Source organism: Drosophila ananassae, chromosome 3R, assembly GCF_017639315.1.
Source record: "Drosophila ananassae strain 14024-0371.13 chromosome 3R, ASM1763931v2, whole genome shotgun sequence".
NCBI classification, from domain to species: Eukaryota; Metazoa; Arthropoda; class Insecta; order Diptera; family Drosophilidae; genus Drosophila; species Drosophila ananassae.
In genome coordinates, this window is record NC_057930.1 from 14417659 (window position 1) to 14437320 (window position 19662).

Below are 19662 nucleotides of genomic sequence, written 5' to 3' on the forward strand. Positions count from 1 at the left end.
TTTTAAAATGGATTTGTTTATTTAAAACCTTGGTATTTTGCAACAAAATGTATTGACTTGTATGCATTCCGTATTTTAATTTAAACAAAACAATACAGGCATTTAGGCCCATTTGGATTCAAGACAGCGCTTCCTAAACGCTCACGAAAGTAATATTTATTTACAGTTTTACATACAATATACGAATTACCATACTTCTAAAGGTGCTTACATAAATCCTTCTATATACTAAATATCGAACACTGAGCAGAATAACAGTTTAAAGGTGACGATCAAATTTTTCGAGTTATTAGGTAACAAATTGGTATGGTTTTTTATTTTATCAATAATTTATTCTAATTCCTTTGTTTTTAACATTAAAATGTCAGTACCAGTCAATAAATATGAACATCTAAGCATACATTATATCGTACCACCTCGAGCCATCCAATTCTGCTTTGCTAAATCCATTTTGATTTAACGATTTTGCATTTTTTAAGATTTGGGTAACAAGTTCTTTGAATTCTCTTATTTCTCAATTCAATACATTGCATGTAATGGAAGTCTATTTACAGTTAATCTTAAAATACGTAAATGTCTTACAATTTGTTTAATATGGTATGTCAATGATCTATATACATCTTCTATTTGAAAATATCAATTCTTTATTTTCGAATGATTGAAGTGGCTCCATTCCTAGTATCGTGAATTATATGTTTCAGCTATGCAAAAGAACTACGATGGAAGCTAAGAATACTTTGTGAGTTGCTGCTAATGAGAATCGATCTAAAACTACCGCGGCTACTAGCAGGAACATGCCATAAAAATGCAATAGGCTTTCGGTCAATGCTACACTGGCAGTGCCATTAAGTCCTCCCAAGCTGATCAATCCAAAAGTTCCGTTTCCGCTATTTTCTGAATCCAAAATAGTCCTGTTGGCGTGCTGCATCGCTGCCGTTTTCTCACCTGTTTCAACAAGAGCATATATTTTAGTATATAATAAATATGTAGTTTTAGGCAAACATTACCTCTTAAAACATGTACTGTAATGCTAGCTGGGCGGGCATTTGATGGGGCGCATGTATAATTGCCAGCATGCCGGAAATTAACTTGCTTTACAGTCAGGACGCTTACTGAAGGATTAAGGAGATAGGAGGATTGATGTGCCAGGAAATACGGTGTCGAGGAAGGCGGATTGGATCCTTTGAAGTTGTCTGAACTTCCCAATAGATTGTTCATGGCTCCATGGGAGGAATCCATTGAGTTTACATTAGCCGTAGCGCGAGATTTATTCGCCGGTGAACTTCTATAAACCTGTCCGCTTTGCAAGTTACTTTGCCCGATCGATGTCACCACGAATCCTCCCTGGGAATCGTAATTAATCATTTTACTATCATGGTACCTGTAAAGAGTAAACATTTTCTTAGTAAGGAATATTATTTAAATAAAAAGGTTGTCATTATCATTTCGCATAATATTGGCCAAGATATAGCTTTCGAAGTGGCTAAAAGTGCCCTTTCCACAGTTGTTCAAAATTTTGAAGGGGATTCCCCAGAAAATTTGAGCGAAAATCTTAAAAATATTTTGTTTCCAGGTTTTGATGCAGGTTGGTGGAAAATGGATCCACAAATCATTTAAGGTATTTCGCTCAAGAATCGGATGAATATTGGCCAAGATATAGCTTTCGAAGTGGCTAAAAGTGCCCTTTCCACAGTTGTTCAAAATTTTGAAGGGGATCCCCCAGAAAATTTGAGCGAAAATCTAAAAAATATTTTGTTTCCAGGTTTTGATGCAGGTTGATGGGAAATGGACCCACAAATCATTTAAGGTATTCCGCTCATGAATCGGATCAATATTGGCCAAGATATAGCTTTCGAAGTGGCTAAAAGTGCCCTTTCCACAGTTGTTCAAAATTTTGAAGGGGATCCCCCAGAAAATTTGAGCGAAAATCTTAAAAATATTTTGTTTCCAGGGTTTGATGCAGGTTGATGGGCAATGGATCCACAAATCATTTAAGGTATTCCGCTCAAGAATCGGATGAATATTGGCCAAGATATAGCTTTCGAAGTGGCTACAAGTGCCCTTTCCACAGTTGTTCAAAATTTTGAAGGGGATCCCCCAGAAAATTTGAGCGAAAATCTTGAAAATATTTTGTTTCCAGGGTTTGATGCAGGTTGATGGGAAATGGATCCACAAATCATTTAAGGTATTCCGCTCAAGAATCGGATGAATATTGGCCAAGATATAGCTTTCGAAGTGGCTAAAAGTGCCCTTTCCACAGTTGTTCAAAATTTTGAAGGGGATCTCCCAGAAAATTTGAGCGAAAATCTTAAAAATATTTTGTTTCCAGGGTTTGATGCAGGTTGATGGGAAATGGATCCACAAATCATTTAAGGTATTCCGCTTAAGAATCGGATGAATATAGGCCAAGATATAGCTTTCGAAGTGGCTAAAAGTGCCCTTTCCACAGTTGTTCAAAATTTGAAGGGGATCCCCCAGAAAATTTGAGCGAAAATCTTGAAAATATTTTGTTTCCAGGTTTTGATGCAGGTTGATGGGAAATGGATCCACAAATCATTTAAGGTATTCCGCTCAAGAATCGGATGAATATTGGCCAAGATATATCTTTCGAAGTGGCTAAAAGTGCCCTTTCCACAGTTGTTCAAAATTTTGAAGGGGATCCCCCAGAAAATTTGAGCGAAAATCTTGAAAATATTTTGTTTCCAGGTTTTGATGCAGGTTGATGGGAAATGGATCCACAAATCATTTAAGGTATTCCGCTCAAGAATCGGATGAATATTGGCCAAGATATAGCTTTCGAAGTGGCTAAAAGTGCCCTTTCCACAGTTGTTCAAAATTTTGAAGGGGATCCCCCAGAAAATTTGAGCGAAAATCTTAAAAATATTTTGTTTCCAGGGTTTGATGCAGGTTGATGGGCAATGGATCCACAAATCATTTAAGGTATTCCGCTCAAGAATCGGATGAATATTGGCCAAGATATATCTTTCGAAGTGGCTAAAAGTGCCCTTTCCACAGTTGTTCAAAATTTTGAAGGGGATCCCCCAGAAAATTTGAGCGAAAATCTTGAAAATATTTTGTTTCCAGGTTTTGATGCAGGTTGATGGGAAATGGATCCACAAATCATTTAAGGTATTCCGCTCAAGAATCGGATGAATATTGGCCAAGATATAGCTTTCGAAGTGGCTAAAAGTGCCCTTTCCACAGTTGTTCAAAATTTGAAGGGGATCCCCCAGAAAATTTGAGCGAAAATCTGGAAAATATTTTGTTTCCAGGTTTTGATGCAGGTTGATGGGAAATGGATCCACAAATCATTTAAGGTATTCCGCTCAAGAATCGGATGAATATTGGCCAAGATATAGCTTTCGAAGTGGCTAAAAGTGCCCTTTCCACAGTTGTTCAAAATTTGAAGGGGATCCCCCAGAAAATTTGAGCGAAAATCTGGAAAATATTTTGTTTCCAGGTTTTGATGCAGGTTGATGGGAAGTGGATCCACAAATCATTTAAGGTATTCCGCTCAAGAATCGGATGAATATTGGCCAAGATATAGCTTTCGAAGTGGCTAAAAGTGCCCTTTCCACAGTTGTTCAAAATTTTGAAGGGAATCCCCCAGAAAATGTGAGCCAAAATCTTGAAAATATTTTGTTTCCAGGTTTTGATGCAGGTTGATGGGAAATGGATCCACAAATCATTTAAGGTATTCCGCTCAAGAATCGGATGAATATTGGCCAAGATATATCTTTCGAAGTGGCTAAAAGTGCCCTTTCCACAGTTGTTCAAAATTTTGAAGGGGATCCCCCAGAAAATTTGAGCGAAAATCTTGAAAATATTTTGTTTCCAGGTTTTGATGCAGGTTGATGGGAAATGGATCCACAAATCATTTAAGGTATTCCGCTCAAGAATCGGATGAATATTGGCCAAGATATAGCTTTCGAAGTGGCTAAAAGTGCCCTTTCCACAGTTGTTCAAAATTTTGAAGGGGATCCCCCAGAAAATTTGAGCGAAAATCTTAAAAATATTTTGTTTCCAGGGTTTGATGCAGGTTGATGGGCAATGGATCCACAAATCATTTAAGGTATTCCGCTCAAGAATCGGATGAATATTGGCCAAGATATATCTTTCGAAGTGGCTAAAAGTGCCCTTTCCACAGTTGTTCAAAATTTTGAAGGGGATCCCCCAGAAAATTTGAGCGAAAATCTTGAAAATATTTTGTTTCCAGGTTTTGATGCAGGTTGATGGGAAATGGATCCACAAATCATTTAAGGTATTCCGCTCAAGAATCGGATGAATATTGGCCAAGATATAGCTTTCGAAGTGGCTAAAAGTGCCCTTTCCACAGTTGTTCAAAATTTGAAGGGGATCCCCCAGAAAATTTGAGCGAAAATCTGGAAAATATTTTGTTTCCAGGTTTTGATGCAGGTTGATGGGAAATGGATCCACAAATCATTTAAGGTATTCCGCTCAAGAATCGGATGAATATTGGCCAAGATATAGCTTTCGAAGTGGCTAAAAGTGCCCTTTCCACAGTTGTTCAAAATTTGAAGGGGATCCCCCAGAAAATTTGAGCGAAAATCTGGAAAATATTTTGTTTCCAGGTTTTGATGCAGGTTGATGGGAAGTGGATCCACAAATCATTTAAGGTATTCCGCTCAAGAATCGGATGAATATTGGCCAAGATATAGCTTTCGAAGTGGCTAAAAGTGCCCTTTCCACAGTTGTTCAAAATTTTGAAGGGAATCCCCCAGAAAATGTGAGCCAAAATCTTGAAAATATTTTGTTTCCAGGTTTTGATGCAGGTTGATGGGAAATGGATCCACAAATCATTTAAGGTATTCCGCTCAAGAATCGGATGAATATTGGCCAAGATATAGCTTTCGAAGTGGCTAAAAGTGCCCTTTCCACAGTTGTTCAAAATTTGAAGGGGATCCCCCAGAAAATTTGAGCGAAAATCTTGAAAATATTTTGTTTCCAGGTTTTGATGCAGGTTGATGGGAAATGGATCCACAAATCATTTAAGGTATTCCGCTCAAGAATCGGATGAATATTGGCCAAGATATATCTTTCGAAGTGGCTAAAAGTGCCCTTTCCACAGTTGTTCAAAATTTTGAAGGGGATCCCCCAGAAAATTTGAGCGAAAATCTTGAAAATATTTTGTTTCCAGGTTTTGATGCAGGTTGATGGGAAATGGATCCACAAATCATTTAAGGTATTCCGCTCAAGAATCGGATGAATATTGGCCAAGATATAGCTTTCGAAGTGGCTAAAAGTGCCCTTTCCACAGTTGTTCAAAATTTTGAAGGGGATCCCCCAGAAAATTTGAGCGAAAATCTTAAAAATATTTTGTTTCCAGGGTTTGATGCAGGTTGATGGGCAATGGATCCACAAATCATTTAAGGTATTCCGCTCAAGAATCGGATGAATATTGGCCAAGATATATCTTTCGAAGTGGCTAAAAGTGCCCTTTCCACAGTTGTTCAAAATTTTGAAGGGGATCCCCCAGAAAATTTGAGCGAAAATCTTGAAAATATTTTGTTTCCAGGTTTTGATGCAGGTTGATGGGAAATGGATCCACAAATCATTTAAGGTATTCCGCTCAAGAATCGGATGAATATTGGCCAAGATATAGCTTTCGAAGTGGCTAAAAGTGCCCTTTCCACAGTTGTTCAAAATTTGAAGGGGATCCCCCAGAAAATTTGAGCGAAAATCTGGAAAATATTTTGTTTCCAGGTTTTGATGCAGGTTGATGGGAAATGGATCCACAAATCATTTAAGGTATTCCGCTCAAGAATCGGATGAATATTGGCCAAGATATAGCTTTCGAAGTGGCTAAAAGTGCCCTTTCCACAGTTGTTCAAAATTTGAAGGGGATCCCCCAGAAAATTTGAGCGAAAATCTGGAAAATATTTTGTTTCCAGGTTTTGATGCAGGTTGATGGGAAGTGGATCCACAAATCATTTAAGGTATTCCGCTCAAGAATCGGATGAATATTGGCCAAGATATAGCTTTCGAAGTGGCTAAAAGTGCCCTTTCCACAGTTGTTCAAAATTTTGAAGGGAATCCCCCAGAAAATGTGAGCCAAAATCTTGAAAATATTTTGTTTCCAGGTTTTGATGCAGGTTGATGGGAAATGGATCCACAAATCATTTAAGGTATTCCGCTCAAGAATCGGATGAATATTGGCCAAGATATATCTTTCGAAGTGGCTAAAAGTGCCCTTTCCACAGTTGTTCAAAATTTTGAAGGGGATCCCCCAGAAAATTTGAGCGAAAATCTTGAAAATATTTTGTTTCCAGGTTTTGATGCAGGTTGATGGGAAATGGATCCACAAATCATTTAAGGTATTCCGCTCAAGAATCGGATGAATATTGGCCAAGATATAGCTTTCGAAGTGGCTAAAAGTGCCCTTTCCACAGTTGTTCAAAATTTTGAAGGGGATCCCCCAGAAAATTTGAGCGAAAATCTTAAAAATATTTTGTTTCCAGGGTTTGATGCAGGTTGATGGGCAATGGATCCACAAATCATTTAAGGTATTCCGCTCAAGAATCGGATGAATATTGGCCAAGATATATCTTTCGAAGTGGCTAAAAGTGCCCTTTCCACAGTTGTTCAAAATTTTGAAGGGGATCCCCCAGAAAATTTGAGCGAAAATCTTGAAAATATTTTGTTTCCAGGTTTTGATGCAGGTTGATGGGAAATGGATCCACAAATCATTTAAGGTATTCCGCTCAAGAATCGGATGAATATTGGCCAAGATATAGCTTTCGAAGTGGCTAAAAGTGCCCTTTCCACAGTTGTTCAAAATTTGAAGGGGATCCCCCAGAAAATTTGAGCGAAAATCTGGAAAATATTTTGTTTCCAGGTTTTGATGCAGGTTGATGGGAAATGGATCCACAAATCATTTAAGGTATTCCGCTCAAGAATCGGATGAATATTGGCCAAGATATAGCTTTCGAAGTGGCTAAAAGTGCCCTTTCCACAGTTGTTCAAAATTTGAAGGGGATCCCCCAGAAAATTTGAGCGAAAATCTGGAAAATATTTTGTTTCCAGGTTTTGATGCAGGTTGATGGGAAGTGGATCCACAAATCATTTAAGGTATTCCGCTCAAGAATCGGATGAATATTGGCCAAGATATAGCTTTCGAAGTGGCTAAAAGTGCCCTTTCCACAGTTGTTCAAAATTTTGAAGGGAATCCCCCAGAAAATGTGAGCCAAAATCTTGAAAATATTTTGTTTCCAGGTTTTGATGCAGGTTGATGGGAAATGGATCCACAAATCATTTAAGGTATTCCGCTCAAGAATCGGATGAATATTGGCCAAGATATAGCTTTCGAAGTGGCTAAAAGTGCCCTTTCCACAGTTGTTCAAAATTTGAAGGGGATCCCCCAGAAAATTTGAGCGAAAATCTTAAAAATATTTTGTTTCCAGGGTTTGATGCAGGTTGATGGGCAATGGATCCACAAATCATTTAAGGTATTCCGCTCAAGAATCGGATGAATATAGGCCAAGATATAGCTTTCGAAGTGGCTAAAAGTGCCCTTTCCACAGTTGTTCAAAATTTGAAGGGGATCCCCCAGAAAATTTGAGCGAAAATCTTGAAAATATTTTGTTTCCAGGTTTTGATGCAGGTTGATGGGAAATGGATCCACAAATCATTTAAGGTATTCCGCTCAAGAATCGGATGAATATTGGCCAAGATATAGCTTTCGAAGTGGCTACAAGTGCCCATTCCACAGTTGTTCAAAATTTTGAAGGGAATCCCCCAGAAAATGTGAGCCAAAATCTTGAAAATATTTTGTTTCCAGGTTTTGATGCAGGTTGATGGGAAATGGATCCACAAATCATTTAAGGTATTCCGCTCAAGAATCGGATGAATATTGGCCAAGATATATCTTTCGAAGTGGCTAAAAGTGCCCTTTCCACAGTTGTTCAAAATTTTGAAGGGGATCCCCCAGAAAATTTGAGCGAAAATCTAAAAAATATTTTGTTTCCAGGTTTTGATGCAGGTTGATGGGAAATGGATCCACAAATCATTTAAGTTATTCCGCTCAAGAATCGGATGAATATTGGCCAAGATATAGCTTTCGCAGTGGCAAAAGGGGAGCCCTCTGAAAAAATATTTTGCTCAAGGAAGATATGGACATCCCGTGGGTATGTCAAGACTGACAAAAGTTTTTGATGCAGAGACAGATCGATAAAGATGCTTATCCAATTAGTAAATTTATAATTATCTTACCAAAATACAAATGCTGGATTTTCCGTTGCCCGCTTTAGTTTGCATTCCAGTCGTAAAGTTGAAGTCTCATCTATGTGGAGTTCTGGCGCACTTGATATTTCCGCTACCGCTTCTAATATTGTGAAAAAAGTGTTTAGTTCTAATATTAATGCTTAGCTTAGGCGCAATGTCTACTTACCGACAATCTTTAATTCTATAACAATTGACTGGGTTGGGTAAATTGACAATTGGCATTCGTAAAAGCCTCGGTCCTCCTCTCTTACTGCTTTAATCCTTAGAGACCAATGTCCCATGTGGCGGGTATGTTCCACCAAAAATCTTTTGTCGCTACTGTGCGTGGATAGACCCACTGTCAGAAGCTGAAAGTCCTTTCTTCGTATCCAGGAAACCTAAAATATTTTTGAAATTTTAATGCCTTACGCCCTAAGCCAAACCCCAACTAATTCCATCTGAAAAATTTAATTTGGCTAAATGCCAAAGAAAATCGTGTCTTACCGTTGCAGGAGAGTTGACTTTTACCACGCACGGTAAAATGGCAAGACCCCCTTTTTGTGCAATAACACGAGTATTGTTTTTTGTATTGAATTGACTTTGTATAGTATTTCCAAAATGATTTTGAGAAGACGTAATTTTTCCAACATCTGAAAAATTGTATTCGCATTGAGTTTAATATTAATGTTAATTAACGTTTTGATTGGAAAGTAAAAAGCAAAAAAAAAAGTATACAAATTTAAAGTTCTTAGCTTTTTTGTAGCATACAAAATTGCGCACAACTAGGACACAAATATTAGTTTTCATTAAACACATTTACTTACCAGAAAAGGTTGAACTAAGGAGTAGCAAAAAACATGATAAATGCAAATGCCATCTTTTCGGTTCCATTATTCCCAAATTCGTAACTCCACAGATCGTATACTTTGCAATTTCACTTTATACCCGAAACATTTTCTTCTGCAACGAAAGAATGTATTTTTTTTTTTGGTTACAAATATTTGTGCAAATTCCTTCGTGTGCATGCTTGTGTATCCTTAGCAAATATACATATACATGTCTGTATTTGTATCTTTAAGATACTTTACACCAGTAAAATTACATGTATCAGTCACGCAAATATATTTTCATAATTTCATAGTATTCAGTCCTTTTTTTTCTGTTTTGCAAATCCTTGATATCCGTTTGTGTCCTTTTTTTGCTTGCACTTGTGTATATACATACGTAAGTTTGTACATGCAATATGAATTCATATACATATATATTTTATGTGCCCGATTGGAGTAAAAATAGACACCTTTACATATATATTTACATGGACATCCAAAGGAAATGCATACACAGAAAATACATGAAAACTTATGACTTTTCGCGCATTTCCGTATTAATTGTTTATGCAACCATGTAGCATATATGTACATGCGTACATAAGTATTTCTTAGTTACACATTTTCACAGATACACAGGTAAGGGGAGTTGTGTAAAATTTGTATATATTGACCATCAGAGAGCGCAGACCGACTTTCGTGATGCCCTTTTTTCACTGCATTCCTAATATATTTGCACATAGGTGTGTGTAGGTGTGTGTTTGGAGAAAATGGCACAATTCCTATTCGAATTGCTTGGTGCCCCAACCGTATCCATTCAATTCCCGGCGAACAACTTCGTTTAATCGTCTACGGCCAATCGTAGACTAAATTGAAGTTCGGCAAAAAATATTGTCGACATAACTCACGCAATCGCATTAGGGGGTCGACCGTTTAAGTATTCACACATTATTTGTTTCAGTGTGGTTCATGTCTATGCTATTTCTTAACCGGTTCGTACATGTCCTGCTGTTCGCACTGCTTTTAGAGTTTATTTCGAAATTTACGCCTATTTCAAGATACCACAGTGGATTTGATTCAAAATACTATTGGGAAAAACGCAAGAAACCTCCACTTGTAACGGCTTTTTCAAATTCAAAGTTTGAGTTCTCATTCAAGCAAGCAAGCAGGTCACTATTAAAACCAATAAATTGAATTTTAATGTTTAATTTTAATCATAAATTATTGCATATAATCATTATCAGGATAAAAAAGTTTTTTTTGAACAAAAATCGAATCGGTTGGCCATGCCCAAATCGGGTACGAGCCAGAATTGGTTGCGACCGAACTCAAACATGGCTGAAAGGCCCTCATTACACCTATAAAGAGGAGAACGGGCCACACTGGCAAAGCCGGCTCCAAATGTACTAAAATTGCCCTACCGCTTTGACATTCTTTTAAAATACGTGTCCAAATTCGAGCTGAAAATGGGAACGAATTTTGTTATTTACCTGGCTTTGGGAGCCCTCCTGTGTTTATCCAAAGTGCAGGCGGAGATCGTCAACTTAAATGTGGAAAGAAGCCTGGACCTAACCTCCCAGCTCGTGCGAGCCACCACAAAAATTTCGACCGAAGACACAGCCGGCAAGCCGATTTCCGAGTACGTGTTTTTCGTTGACGAGCCAAGTCTCGCCTACATTTCGGTAAAAGATAATGCCGACAAGAATGTCCAGATCCGAAAGAACGAGCTGGCAAAGGGCGAAGAAAGCTACACCCTCACCTTCCCGAAGGCCGCGGCCAAGCAAACCTTTGTGGTGGAGACTGTCTCCTCGAAGAACATTCTGCCGCACCCCTTGGAGATCCGACAGAATGACAAACAGTTCGTGAAGTACATTGGCCATCTGCATTTCTACTCTAAATACAAGACCAACTCGCAGAAGACCAGTGCCAAGCTCAGCTCATCTAACATTCTGTCCCACACCCAAGTGAAGCCCTTCTCGGTGGCTTCCACCAAAATCACTTTTGGTCCATACGAAAATGTAGAAGGTAACGAAGTAAGGTCCATTTGGAGTAACCTCGAGCTAATTCATTTTATTTTGCAGCATTCAGCCTGGAACCCCTTGTGATCCACTATGAGAACTCGTCTCCTTTTGTGACGGTCAACTCCCTGGAGCGAACCCTGGAGATTTCCCACTGGGGCAACATTGCTGTTAAAGAGTCCATCCAAATGACCCACACCGGCGCTAAGCTGAAGGGATCGTTCTCGAGGTACGATTTCCAAAAGGAGGCTCGCTCCGGACAGTCTGCCCTGAAATCGTACAAAACCTACTTGCCGGCGTCTGCTTCTGGTGTCTACTACCGGGATACAAACGGCAACATCTCTACCTCAAATATGAATTCGGGACGTGACTTCATTGAGCTTGAGCTGCGCCCGCGGTTTCCCCTTTTCGGCGGCTGGAAAACGCAGTACACTCTTGGTTATAATGTTCCATCCTACGAGTACATGTTCAGCGATGGCAACAAGTACCAGCTAAAGATGCATTTAATCGACCACATTTACGACAACATGGCGATCGATGAGGCCACCATAAAGATTATTTTGCCCGAGGGCTCAAGTGATATCAAACTGTCGACGCCCTATACCATTAGCAGGCTGCCGAACGAGTTGGTGCACACTTATCTGGACACTACAGGCCGTCCCGTGATTTCTTTCTCCAAATCGAATTTGGTCGAAAGTCACATTTCCGATTTCACGCTCTACTACAGCTTCTCGAAAATTTCCCTGCTGCAAGAACCGCTTCTGGTCAGCGGCTTCATTTACATTATTTTTGTATTCACAATTGTGTTCTTACGATTGGACTTTTCCATCACCTCCCACTCGCATAAGGAATAAGTACATTATAAAGTTTTGTCATATATACATAGATATTCTCATGTGAAAATAAATTCGATAATACCAGCTTATCAACTTTTTTCCAAAAACAGAAAATAATAAAGATGCTGCACATGATTGCAAATAATAAATTATGAATAATGGTATTTTAATAAACATATAAGATTACATGATTTTTTTAACTAATTTAAATAACTAACTAATTTAAATGGTTAACAAAGTACACTTTACCTTTAGATATAATTTATAAAGAAATGTGATTTTAAATTCTTATATTTTTTAATGGCTATTTTGGCTAAAAAATGCTACTTTCCCTTAAAAAAATTATGTTTTAAATTCAAATAAAAAATATTTTATATATGGAAATTATATTTAGCTGTTGGCTAAAAATTTCCTCATGGGTTCATGCCTTTAAAAGTCAGTAGGATAATTTGTGTCATCTCAAGCATGAGAATTTTCAGACATGCGCGTGAAAAGGGAAAAATTGAATCGAGTGGTTTGCAGTTTTTCGACGAGTGTGCTGTGTACATATGCATTTGTGGCTTAAAAAAATGGTTATAAAAAATTGATTAATCAATCCAGAAAGTTTTTAAAAACAAAATAATAGCACAATGCATTAAAGGACAGTCGCGGGTCTCGGGTTTTTGGAATCAAGTTGGCTGCTCAAGTGCTTCCTTGCAATGGAGTGGATTGTGGAAAATCGATAAAATAATTTTCAGCCTGTAAACAGAGTTAAAACCAAAATAATGATGAAGTGAAAAAACAGTTTAAAACTCTAATAAATGTCCGCAGGATCAGCAAAAGTAATTAAAAAGTTTCAACTTCATTTAAATTATTATATTTATGTTTTTTGTGTATTCGTTTTTAAGTAATGTGAAGTTTTATATCTGTGCTATTGTGTGGAAATTCCTTAACTTCAAAATTAAGAAAAATATATATTTTTTTATAAATTAAAAGTTCAAAAATTGGACTAAAGTTAAATCAGAGTTTATCCCCATTATAAGAATCCTTATTACAAGAATTGGGGTTCCGGATTACTCATGTGCGCCCTTGGCCCTTTTTTATACCCTTGCAGAGGGTATTATAATTTTGGTCAAAAGTGTGCAACGCAGTGAAGGAGACATCTCCGACCCTATAAAGTATATATATTCTTGATCAGGATCACCTCCTGAGTCGATATGAGCATGTCCGTCTGTCCGTCTGTCCGTCTGTCCGTCTGTCCGTCTGTCCGTTTCTACGCAAACTAGTCTCTCAGTTTTAAAGCTATCGAGTTGAAACTTTGCACACACCCTTCTTTCCTTTGCAGGCAGTATATAAGTCGGAACGGCCGGGATCGGTCGACTATATCCTATAGCTGCCATATAACTGATTGATCGGAAATGCCATAACTTTGGTGTTTTTTAAGTTAGAGGGTTGGGACTTTCCACACATGTTATATTTGACCAAAATATCTTGTGTGCAAAATTTCATAAGGATCGGCCGACTATATCCTATAGCTGTCATAGAACTATCGAAATTGGCATAACTTTGGTGTTTTTTAAGTTAGAAAGATGGGATTTGGTACAGATTACTCTTTTGGCAAAATAATTCGATATGCCAAATTTCATAAGGATCGGCCAACTATATACGATCCGCTACATATCTAATAATATAAGATGCGTGGCGCCACCTAGCGGACTGCGAGTGAACTGCAAGGGTATATAAACTTCGGCTCCGCTCGAAGTTAGCTTTCCTTTCTTGTTCTATTGTTTGTATCTGAAATAGAGAAGTGGTACGAAAAAGTACCCAATTAAAAATATTCACCACCTTTTTGAATAGAAAAATGTGAAAAAGGATGCTTTTAGGATGGTTATCAAAAAATATAATTTTATTTTTCCAAATAAGAAAATCAAAACTTAAACAAAACATAAAAAATCTTTAAAATTTAAAATATTTTAACAATAATTTTTTATTAATGACTTAAAATATTTATTTTAATTTTTAAACTTCACATTTGTAGACCGGCAAAGAGTGATTCCTCTATTATGAATTCGAATGGAGCTGACCTGGGACACAGCAGCAGGAGGAATGAGAAGGCCAACCCGGACAATGTCCACGGCGGGATGCGCGGCACTGCCAGTGGCATGAGCACTACTCGACGGAAGTCCATTAACTTCCAGAATCAGCTCCAGTTGGCACTGGAGTCCAACGAGTGCGATGTGATGTTCTGCAGCCTCTCGTCGGGACGCTTTCAGCCACATTCCGGCAAGCTTAAGCTGTCGCCGTTGGAGAAATACGATGATCCCAACAGGGGCGTACCGCCTCCCTCGCCGGCACCCAACAGTGATTGCTTTGCCACCTGTGTGGCCAATCAGATGCCCGCGCAGCCGTGCAAACCGGAAAATCCTCCGGTGGTGCAGAAACATGGCATAGGAACGGGCTCGAACTATCATCAGCGTGGCATTTCGCCAAATTCCAGATACCGCTTGGAGCGGTATCGCGAATCCCAGACAACGCCTCAGACAAAGATGATGGACTCCATGGGTGGCGTCCCCTCGGCCGTTCCCTCTGTCTCCTCCACGCGCCTCCTACTGCCTTCCAATGTACCCTTGCCGCTGGCCCAGTGCGAGAACTACAACGCCTATTTGGGTTCCACGGTTCACACGCCGGTGAAGCGGTATGTGCCCACACCCCCGCCAGCCATGGATCTCTACACCGACCTCACCCTCACTGCCTCCACACCAGCCGCTTCCGGGTCTTCCGCCGCCTCGGTTCAGTCCCAATCACAGTCCCAGTACGCCAATATGCCGTACAACTTTCGCTCCAAATGCTGCCACGGCGAATCCTCGCACAGTAGCCTCAGTAGAACCTCGCAGACATACAACTCCAGCTGTTCGCCGGCCTGCACTTCTCCTTCTCCCGCACCCTCGACCAGCATGTCCCTGGTCCTCTCGGCGGTTAGTTCTTGTTCGCCAGTTACCACTGCGGCGGCCCCTCGCTCAGTAAACCACGGAGGAGTTGGTGTTGGAGCGTCCGTAGGCGGGGAAAACTCCCAGCAGATGATGAGCCGTCATCGAGGTCAGGAGGACAACGACTCCGTAATCGTGGTGGCTCCGGGTGGGGCTTCAGTGGCTCAGATAGAAGTAGACAACCCGTCTGGGACCTGTCTGCACTGCAACACAGTGCGCCGCACCACCGGCGTCCACCAGACCACCCAGACCACAGGTCCCATTAGCCCGGTGCCCATTTCTATGCCCGTGCCGATGCCGATTCCGGTCTTATCGGGTCTGGGTGAGGGACAACTGGCGCCGAATGCCAGCCTAGACTCCGGAATGGTAGCCAAGCAACTGGAGGCAAATCAGCAGCAGCAACAGCAGCACCAACTATACCGGAGCCAGATGGTCGCAAATCCAAGGATGCAGCACATGCACCACCAGACGCAGCAGCACCAATCCATGCAGGTCCTGCCCCAGCCCCAGCTTCATCATCTGTCGTGCAAGAAACGGATTGGGATCTATCTGAAGAGAGCTACCGCCCAGTTCTTTGGAGTAGAGCCAAGCACGGAGGCGGCCGATTGTGCCCTGTGGCAGGGGCGTCACCGCCGACTGGCAATCCGGTGCTTCGGGATGTTCGACTCCGAGCTGGAGTATCATATGCAGCAGGCTATTGCCGTAGGCGAGGACGTTGGACAGGTCAACAGCAGCCAGGGCAACAGCAACTATGCACCAGATCGCCCAGACATCCTGCCCGTTCAGGATGCCATTGGGCTGGATATGGCCAGGCAGAAAAGCTACACCAATAGAGATTTCCTGGCCGGTGAGTTCGTGGAGCGCAAGGCCTCGGTGGGGTACATGTTTGTGGCCATGATCAGCTATCTGGTGCACATGTTCCACAAGCGGCGACCCATGCAGATGCACAGGGTGCGTTGTCCGTGGCAGTGGTCCCGCAGCTTTGCTCCGCTGCACGTCACCACCGCCCAGAGCGGCCAGCAACCGGATGCCGACTGCCTGACCGACGGCCTGGAGGCGATCATCGAGGACGAGGTGTTCTTCGACAGCCCTTGCGAAGTGTCTGCTACCTCGCTGAATGATGATGGCTCCGAGATTGGACGACAGGCAGCGAAATCTCGAGCCTGCACAGATCCCACTGGCAGCGGGATGGGTGTGGGGGTGAGTGTCTACATGGCAGAGCGGCAGCAGAATGGGTGGCGCACCTCGGCCCTGAACAGTAGTGGGAATGCCAGCAGCGACATCAACCTCACCGGCAGCGATCAGGCAACGCATCCCGGCGTAGCTGCTCACATCCCTCTCTGCAACTCTGTGTCCAGCCAGATGCAGCCTACGATGCGCACCTCGCACTCCACCACATCCACTTGCAACCGCGGAAATCGGATCACCGCCCAGCTTCTGGACGGTGTGCTGGAGAACTCGCGTCGTCCGCCACTTCGAACCATCAAGTACTTCTCCGTAAATGACCTGGACGACCGTAGCGACCATCGGCCCTTCTTCACGTACTGGATCAACACCGTGCAGATTGTAGTGCTCATCCTGTCGATCATTTGCTACGGCATTGCCCCGATTGGAATCGGTTCGGAGCAGAAAACCGGCCAGGTCTTGGTGACAAGCCTCAGCCTGCAGACAGTCCAGCACGTGGAGCAGCGGAATCTGTGGATCGGCCCGAGGCACATTGACTTGGTGCACATGGGCGCCAAGTTTGCCGCCTGCATGCGCCGCGACATCAAGATCACAGAGGTTGTCACCAAGACGCGTCGCCACGAGAGGGAGACCGCCTGCTGCATCCGCAACGATGACTCCGGTTGCGTTCAAAGCTCCCAAGCAGAGTGTTCCATTAGGGGACTTTATCCTACGGTAGGTGAAATCTGGGATATCTCTAAGAGTTTGTTTTGGGGGATGAATGTATAAATAATTTATATTTTTATACCCTTGCAGAGGGTATTATAATTTTGGTCAAAAGTGTGCAACGCAGTGAAGGAGACATCTCCGACCCTATAAAGTATATATATTCTTGATCAGGATCACCTCCTGAGTCGATATGAGCATGTCCGTCTGTCCGTCTGTCCGTCTGTCCGTCTGTCCGTCTGTCCGTCTGTCCGTTTCTACGCAAACTAGTCTCTCAGTTTTAAAGCTATCGAGTTGAAACTTTGCACACACCCTTCTTTCCTTTGCAGGCAGTATATAAGTCGGAACGGCCGGGATCGGTCGACTATATCCTATAGCTGCCATATAACTGATTGATCGGAAATGCCATAACTTTGGTGTTTTTTAAGTTAGAGGGTTGGGACTTTCCACACATGTTATATTTGACCAAAATATCTTGTGTGCAAAATTTCATAAGGATCGGCCGACTATATCCTATAGCTGTCATAGAACTATCGAAATTGGCATAACTTTGGTGTTTTTTAAGTTAGAAAGATGGGATTTGGTACAGATTACTCTTTTGGCAAAATAATTCGATATGCCAAATTTCATAAGGATCGGCCAACTATATACGATCCGCTACATATCTAATAATATAAGATGCGTGGCGCCACCTAGCGGACTGCGAGTGAACTGCAAGGGTATATAAACTTCGGCTCCGCTCGAAGTTAGCTTTCCTTTCTTGTTTTCTATATTTTTTCATTCAGAAATCAATATCGACGTGGAAGAAGTGGTCACCCAGCGAATCTGGACCAGGAGGACGCATCTCCGGTTCCGTTTGCGGACTGGATCCGAAATTTTGCGATGCCCCAGCCTCAATAGCGCCTTACGAGTGGCCGGATGACATCACCAAGTGGCCGATCTGCCGCAAGACCAATTCGTTTACGCAGCGATATCGCTACAAGGATCACACCTCGGAGCACATGGTTTGCGAGGTAATAGGACATCCTTGCTGCACGGGGTTGTACGGGGAGTGCAGGATAACCACTCGCGAATACTGCGACTTTATAAAAGGATATTTTCACGAGGAAGCCTCACTGTGTTCACAGGTAAATATATTTTGAATATCCTTTTCGTTTGGTTTTATTTATCATGTTTATTTTTCAGATATCGTGCCTAAATAATGTATGCGGCATGTTTCCGTTCATATCCGTCGAGACTCCGGATCAGTTCTACCGACTACTGACATCGCTCTGCATGCACGCCGGCATATTGCACCTGGCCATCACACTTATTTTTCAGCACCTGTTTTTGGCAGACTTGGAGCGCTTGATTGGCACAGTTCGAACAGCGATTGTTTACATTATGTCCGGCTTTGCAGGAAATTTGACGAGCGCCATTCTGGTGCCCCATCGTCCTGAGGTATAACTCCTACTTATTCCTATCGGACCATGTTTATTTAAATAAGAAATCTTCAATAGGTTGGACCCTCGGCATCTCTCAGTGGCGTGGTGGCCTCGTTGATCGCACTCCTGGTGTGGATGCACTGGAAATATCTGCACAAGCCGCACATTGCTCTCTTCAAGCTGCTGCTCCTGTGCAGCGTGCTGGTCGGAATCGGGACACTGCCTTACCAGCTCAACTTCCTGGGATTGCTCGCCGGAGTGGTTTGTGGCTGCCTTTTAACTGTGTCCCTAGTTCCATTCACATCCTTCACGAAATACGGTCGTAAGAAAAAGGTATTGTATTCTGAAAATTCAAAAAAAATTTAAAATATTTAAAAAATATTTTATTTTTTTTTTTCAGATAAATCTGATTTGGACTTGCATCCTGTTTCATGTTGTCGTTTACACGGCAATGATCGTAACGTTTTATGTTCATCCCAGTGAATTCCACTCCATTAGCTTTGTAGATATGTTTAGTAATAATAATGGATACGACAATTTCACCAATACTGACCATCATGGCGTAGATATAGTAAGCAGTAATACCCGATACTCACAGACGCAAAACTCCCAATATTATTATCATCATCACTCGGATGACATTATTAGAAAAAGCGTAACATTCACCGAAAAAGCTCTCGTTTCGGTGGGTACTAGAACATAGTGATTTAAAAAAAAAAGGTGTAAAAATTAAAATGGCTCGTTGATTTAATTTATTTCCAGCACATTTTATATCCCGCTGCGCCGCGGAAAACGAGCGTTCAACAATGGCAGGAAGTAGAGTATAGTCGTTCGTTTAATCACCTTTCAAACTATAGTGATCGAATTAAAAAAAGTATTGGAAATATATCAAAGCTTAAGAAAGTGTTCACTCCCATTCGATTTTCAAGCAAGAACAACCACTCTAATCTTATGACTGAATTCAAATCGGTGCGCTCCGAAAATAACCGAAAATATTTAGGTTACATTAATAATACTGAATTTAACGTCCTTTAATATTTTACATATTAATCGAATTAATTCATGAAAACAAAAAATTTGTCAAGTTTGAGTGCACAAATAGATAAACATTATATGAATAACGCATTGAATGTCTATTTATGTATGTATAATCCGAACTTCAAATGAATAATAAATTAGTCTTAAAACCATTCAACCAAATATTGTTTTCTTTTAAAAAATCTAAAAGATATTTTTAGTAATAGTTTTCAGAGCCGATTGCATTGCTTTAAGAAAATATTTAGTATATTGTATAAGGTCCCTCCGATTCTGACCTTTTGCTTACGTTGTTATAGAAATTTATATTTGGTAAAAAGGGGGGGGGTTTAGAGAATAGAAATCTTGTTTTGTTCTAGAAAGGAAACTTCTAGAACCCGTCTAGGTCCCTATTGTTGTTGGTCCTGGTGAAATCGCAGACAAACTTCGTAATGCAATTTCATTAT

General features: G+C 41.0%; 3 protein-coding genes across 4 annotated transcripts; 2 read left to right on the plus strand and 1 right to left on the minus strand.

The window, feature by feature from the left end:
- LOC6498580 lies at window positions 1-9930 on the minus strand. Of its 2 annotated transcripts, none has more exons than XM_014906702.3 (7): window positions 9856-9930; window positions 9045-9180; window positions 8725-8870; window positions 8408-8618; window positions 8230-8341; window positions 1008-1381; window positions 1-945 (listed from the first exon to the last, which is right to left on the minus strand). In XM_014906702.3, exons 2-7 carry the CDS (start codon window positions 9109-9111, stop codon window positions 698-700), a joined length of 1158 nt encoding a protein of 385 aa, XP_014762188.1. In that variant the 5' UTR covers window positions 9112-9180; window positions 9856-9930; the 3' UTR covers window positions 1-697. The 2 variants fall into 2 exon arrangements, with proteins under 2 accessions (XP_014762188.1, XP_001963107.1); XM_001963071.4 differs by having other exon boundaries at window positions 9722-9857.
- A 7-nt stretch (window positions 9931-9937) lies between these two features.
- Window positions 9938-11990, plus strand: LOC6496932 (dolichyl-diphosphooligosaccharide--protein glycosyltransferase subunit 1). Its single transcript, XM_044715952.1, has 2 exons — window positions 9938-11072; window positions 11129-11990. Exons 1-2 carry the CDS (start codon window positions 10514-10516, stop codon window positions 11917-11919), a joined length of 1350 nt encoding a protein of 449 aa, XP_044571887.1. The 5' UTR covers window positions 9938-10513; the 3' UTR covers window positions 11920-11990.
- Window positions 11991-12380: 390 nt separating this feature from the next.
- LOC6496933 (inactive rhomboid protein 1) lies at window positions 12381-19376 on the plus strand. The gene is made up of 7 exons (XM_014905949.3): window positions 12381-12722; window positions 13919-16766; window positions 17543-17884; window positions 17943-18197; window positions 18257-18514; window positions 18582-18866; window positions 18944-19376. Exons 2-7 carry the CDS (start codon window positions 13944-13946, stop codon window positions 19214-19216), a joined length of 4236 nt encoding a protein of 1411 aa, XP_014761435.1. The 5' UTR covers window positions 12381-12722; window positions 13919-13943; the 3' UTR covers window positions 19217-19376.
- The last annotated feature ends 286 nt before the right edge of the window (window positions 19377-19662 follow it).